Below are 5,413 nucleotides of genomic sequence, written 5' to 3'. Positions count from 1 at the left end.
AGATTTTTATGGTTTCCCTTCACTTTTGAACACTTGGCGGTCTCATTAATGATCTGGCAACGCCGCTATGGATCCATTCATATTTTTTGAATATTTAAATGATCTAAACTTATATTTCATTTTACAAAATATTTGTAATTTATGTAAATCATTTTAATTTAATTTTAAAATTTATAAAATGACAACGTTACATTTTCAGAAGTAACAATTCCTTTTGAACCCTAATTTCATTTGCCTTTCTCTATCCCTTTTCTCTCATTGAAGAAGAACCCTAAGTCCATGCAATCACACCGATTCAAACATCAAACACGAAGTTTTGGGATTCGCGAAGATGACTAGTGAACAAGTGAAATTTTGTTTAAGGTATGTTTTCTTGTCCCCTTTGGAGTGTCACCATGTGCCATGTTTTGTTTTTCGTGTGGTCCACTGTAATTTTCGTTCATGTTAACTTGTTGTGGCCCCATAGTTGTTTCTTGTTTACGTGTATTATTCAGATGTTGTGGTCCGCCGTGTTTGTTTAGTGGAAGCAAAGGGCCAGTTGATATACAACAAGTGGAATGTGGGGATTTTGATCATTTATACACACCTCCTGGGAGTGATGATGATGAAAATGTAGTTAAGTTTCCAACTTATAAGAGTGGTGAGGGAAATGGGTTTCAATTAGGAATGTTTACAAACAAAGAGATAATAAGAGATGCTATCAAAGAGTATGGAATGGGAAATTAGAAAAATATGTTCATCAAGAAGAATGATGTCAAAAGGATGGTAATTAGGTGTATGGATGGTTGTAAGTTCTATTTAAGGATTAGTAAAAGGAATGGACGATAATATTGGAAATTTATTAGTTATGTTGATGAGCATACATGCCATGAAATTGCATGTAATAAGAATGTTAAGACTACATGGCTTGCCAAAAAAATTGCAAATGTCCTAAGGCATAGCCCTTATATTAAGCCAACAGGTCTCATGGTTGAATCTCTTGAGAGGTGGGGAGTGAAGATATCACAAGATCAAGCATATAGAGCAAAAAGGAAGGCTATGGATTTGATTCAAAGTGCTAGTTGTGATCAATTTAATTATTTGAGGAGTTATACAAAAGAGTCGTTAAAGTCAAATCCTAAGAGCACTATGTATATACAATATGCTGAGAGCAAAGGCAACCATGTTTTTTAAAGGATATATATCTGCTTAGAGGCTTGTAAGGAAGGGTTTTCCGAGACATGTGGGTCACTCATTGAATTGGATGCTTGATTTTTGAAGGGGGATATGGTGGACAATTAATGTTTACAGTAGGCAGGGATAATAACAACCAAATCTTTTCAATTGAATATGTAGTGGTTGAAGTTGAGACCAAAGATTCGTGGGAATGGTTCTTACACGTTTTATTGGAAGATTTAAGTGCATTCAATCAAAAAGCATATGGATTTATTTCTAACCAACATAAGGTATATTGTCTTATGTCATTTTCTCTGTCTTCTTATGTCATGTACAATATCTTATGTTGTCTTATGTCATATATAATATCTTATGTTATCTTATATCATTTTCTTTTCTTTCTTATATGTGTTAGGGGTTGGTTCCTGCAATTCAAGGCATTAGTGTCCATGTGGAGCAGAGACTTTGTGTCAAGCATCTATATGGTAATTGGAAGAAGAAATATTTTGGTTTGGAGTTAAAGGAGGCGATGTGGGTAGCATCCATAGTAACTACAGTACCATTGCGGAAAAGAGTTATGCAGAAAATGAAAGAATTGAATGAAGGTGCATGGAAGGACATGATGGATACCCCTGCACAACTTTGGACCAGATCACATTTTAAGACATATACAAAGTGTGATATCCAAGTAAACAACATGTGTGAGACTTTTAACAGAGCAATATTGGAACATAGAGACAAGTCAATAATCACTTTATTGGAGGGAATTAAACATTATATAACAAAGAGGATCACAAAACAGAAGGATTTGTTACAAGGGTATGATGGAATTATCAATCCTAGATTCCAGCTGGTCATTGAGAAGAATAAAAAACATGCACAGGGGTGGACTCCAACATGGCATGGAAATGATGATCTTCCAATTTTTGGTGTGACTAATGGGATTGAGACCTACTGTGTCAATCTTAAAAATGAAACATGTTCATGTAGAAAGTGTGATTTGTCTGGAATACCTTGTTGTCATGTAATCACATGCATCTGGAACATCAAAAAACAACCTGAAAATTATGTGGCTGAGTATTATAGGTATACTTCTGATTTTGAATTCTTTAATTATGTCTTGGTTTATATTGTCTGTATCATTGAATTTGTTTATGATTTTTTCAGGAAGTTAACTTTTCAAAAGATCTACTCAAATATTGTATTTCCAACAAATGAACCACAATTGTGGTCTATAGTTGATCATGTGCCAATTTATCCTCTTATTATGAGACAATCAATTGGTAGTCCAAAAAAGCTGAGAAAAAAGGAAAATGATGATCCAAAGAACCCTCATGTGCTTTCAAGGAGACTTGCAACAATTACTTGTAAGAAGTGTGGATAAATGGGACATAACAAGAAAAGTTGTAAGGGTAAAAGAGAAGCTGATATATCAATACCAAAGGGGAAACAAAGAAAAGAAGGCAAAGACCATTAAGGGTGGAAACCAAGCTAAGAAGGCAAAGACTAAAGGAAGGAAAAAGTCAAGTGAAAATCAGGTTGTAATTGTACAGGATTCTCAAGCACCACAACCTATTCAAGATTAAATGCAGTGCTGATTTATATTGCATATTGGTCTATGTTATGTTATTGGATGTTGGTTTGTTATATGTTAGGTTTATTTTTTAATGTCTAGTACTATGTTATGAACCAATATGGTCGGTTTATAAACCATGATCTTTTTTATGTAATGTGGTTGGTTATGAACCAATATGGTATGTTTATGAACATGATATTTTTATGTAATGTTTCTGTTATGAACCAATATGGTCTATTTATGAACCATGATCTTTTATGGTATCAAATGTTATAGGTTGATACACAATATTGTAATTTCATTTCATTATCAAGTTAAGTTACACAGTATTATATCTTTCAACATAGAACATGTTAAAACATATAACCTAAATAGGCTACAACACATAACCTAAATACGTTGGACCTTTCAACTTAAACCAGCAATATTACAAAAAAGAATGACGAAATAACTTCCTTTTCCCTTGGATTCATATCGCACCTTATACATTACACAATCATATAAAGGACGCCCTGGGTTTGCAGCAATCCATGTTGTCATCAATGGAGCATCCATATCACAATGGCATTCGTACGTTAATGAACGATTTCTATAGCTATTTTTTGAAACTAATTTCTCAAACATTTTAAGGGAGGAAGACGACTTAGGAAGGAAACATAAATGGAGAATTGAAGATGGGAAACAGATTTCGTGATTGAAGGTGCAAGACGAAGATGACTATGGAAAACTGGAAACCAAGAAGTTGGGTTTCCATTAATAAATGCAATAATAAAATTTTAGATTGTACAATCGGCTTCGGCTCATTTCTAAAAAGGTTGAATCTATCTATCGCAAAAAAAAATTATATTCAAACTTCATATGGTTTCTTTTTACAAGCTAACAATTTCAGTAAATCAGTGGCATGTGTTTCATACTCTTCCAAATCAAAATCATCTTTAACCACCTCCCCATTTGACACACCTTTGAAGGATATATTTCATGTTATCACTTTCATGACTCTAGCATATTGATCAATCTATCATACTTATATCATTGAAAATTAGCCACAACTATTCAAATCTATTCCAATCTATCATGCTTATATCATTGAAAATTAGCCACAACTATTCAAATCTATTCCAACTAATGACGGCTAAACATGTAAGGTAATATTAGCATGGTGAGAATATTGTATATTTCTTTTAAGGATTACTTATGACGCAAATTTATGGAGATAACATTCATGTTCGTAATATATGAAATATTTGAGAGTGCAAACTAGTTTATTTGTGAAAAACTAGTTTATTTGTGAAAAACTTTTTAAAAGTAAAGAGAATCAGTGATATTAAGATAAAGGAAGGAAAATTATGGATTTATAGATTTTTTTTATCTATAAAAAAGAAAGTATATATTAAAATAAATTTCTCAATAGGTATGAGATTATAAAATTAGAAGAACATTAATACTCTATTGAAGGTTAAATAATTTATTCTGAAAATAAATACTCATAAAATTTTATAATTAATAAATATATATACAAATAATAGAAAAAAATTGTTTTCGTATAAGATCAAGATTGGGTTATAACGAAAATATATTCGGCCCAAATATAAAATATAGTAGTTGATCACATGAGATTCATCACTTGGGCAAGATGGACAAATGCAGTGGGTATTAGCATCTAATACGGGAGAGAGTAAAAAAAGTAATTGATGTTATTAGGGTTCTAAGGTGAAGATTTTATATATATTTATGAGACGGAGTTTAAGTAATTGATGTTATTAGGGTTTCTAAGGAAGATTTTATATATATTTATGAGACGGAGTTTTCTGGCCTACGCATGTGATTAGTTTTGAACATTTGTTTGTATATGACTCTTTCCTCATGCTACCTTATTTTTTTAATAGTTATTTGACTTTATTAATTAGGGAGAAAATAGATATAATAATTTAATGTTAGAATTACTATTTAATTTTTTTATATTTATTACTCTTAAATTATTTGATTTGAATTGTTTATATATAACAGCTAAATAAATTCATAGACTATATTCTAAATAAATCATTAACATGCAAAAAATAAAATAACAAATATTTAAGTAACTAAATAAATAACTAAAAATATAAATAAATAAATAAATAAATAAGAAAGAAAAATAGTATCCACATAAACTGGGTTACTTAGTGAATTTTAATTATGAAGTAGAAAAGACGGATGGATGGTTTGTAAAAAATGATCATTCTTTTTATATAAATTATATCACACAACAATCGTGTATATTTGCAAGGTTTAAGTTTAATATATGATGTTTCTTTTTATATATAAATATATCATGTTCATATAAATATATCATGTTCATATGCTGCTTTTCTACTTTTATGTGTGATCTACCTAATACAATCAATTTAATTTTTTTATGATATTCTATCAAATACAACAAAAGAATTAAAAACATGAGAACTATGTTTAATTTTGTTTTAAAAGTTAAAATTTCACAACACACACATCCTTCATGGTGGGCTGTGCATTTCATCATATCATATGATTTCCATTATTCACAACATAATGATGCATGAATGTATACCTAATATATGGCAAATTAAACCATTAACTAGATGATTAATCAACATTAATGAAAATCATTAATCACTCAAAGTGATCATCATCAAGGTACTATTTTGTCACTCAATCAACAAATATCAC

The 5,413-nt window shown here is 30.5% G+C and overlaps 1 protein-coding gene across 1 annotated transcript; it reads left to right on the top strand.

The window, feature by feature from the left end:
* Positions 1-331: 331 nt before the first annotated feature.
* Positions 332-2,539, top strand: LOC127131038 (uncharacterized). The gene is made up of 6 exons (XM_051059980.1): positions 332-363; positions 495-707; positions 846-1,156; positions 1,261-1,445; positions 1,571-2,241; positions 2,323-2,539. Exons 1-6 carry the CDS (start codon positions 332-334, stop codon positions 2,537-2,539), a joined length of 1,629 nt encoding a protein of 542 aa, XP_050915937.1.
* The last annotated feature ends 2,874 nt before the right edge of the window (positions 2,540-5,413 follow it).

This window comes from Lathyrus oleraceus, chromosome 3 (assembly GCF_024323335.1).
Source record: "Lathyrus oleraceus cultivar Zhongwan6 chromosome 3, CAAS_Psat_ZW6_1.0, whole genome shotgun sequence".
Lineage (NCBI taxonomy): Eukaryota > Viridiplantae > Streptophyta > Magnoliopsida > Fabales > Fabaceae > Lathyrus > Lathyrus oleraceus.
The sequence above is the reverse complement of the archived record's forward strand: the minus strand, read 5'-3'. Positions and strand labels throughout refer to the sequence as shown.

Excerpts from the sequence above, each read along its gene's own strand:
- LOC127131038 (XM_051059980.1), top strand. The coding sequence starts at position 332 with ATGACTAGTGAACAAGTGAAATTTTGTTTAAG. Across the intron at positions 364-494 it reads CAAGTGAAATTTTGTTTAAG|ATGTTGTGGTCCGCCGTGTT; the intron begins GTATGTTTTCTT and ends TGTATTATTCAG. Across the intron at positions 2,242-2,322 it reads TATGTGGCTGAGTATTATAG|GAAGTTAACTTTTCAAAAGA; the intron begins GTATACTTCTGA and ends TGATTTTTTCAG.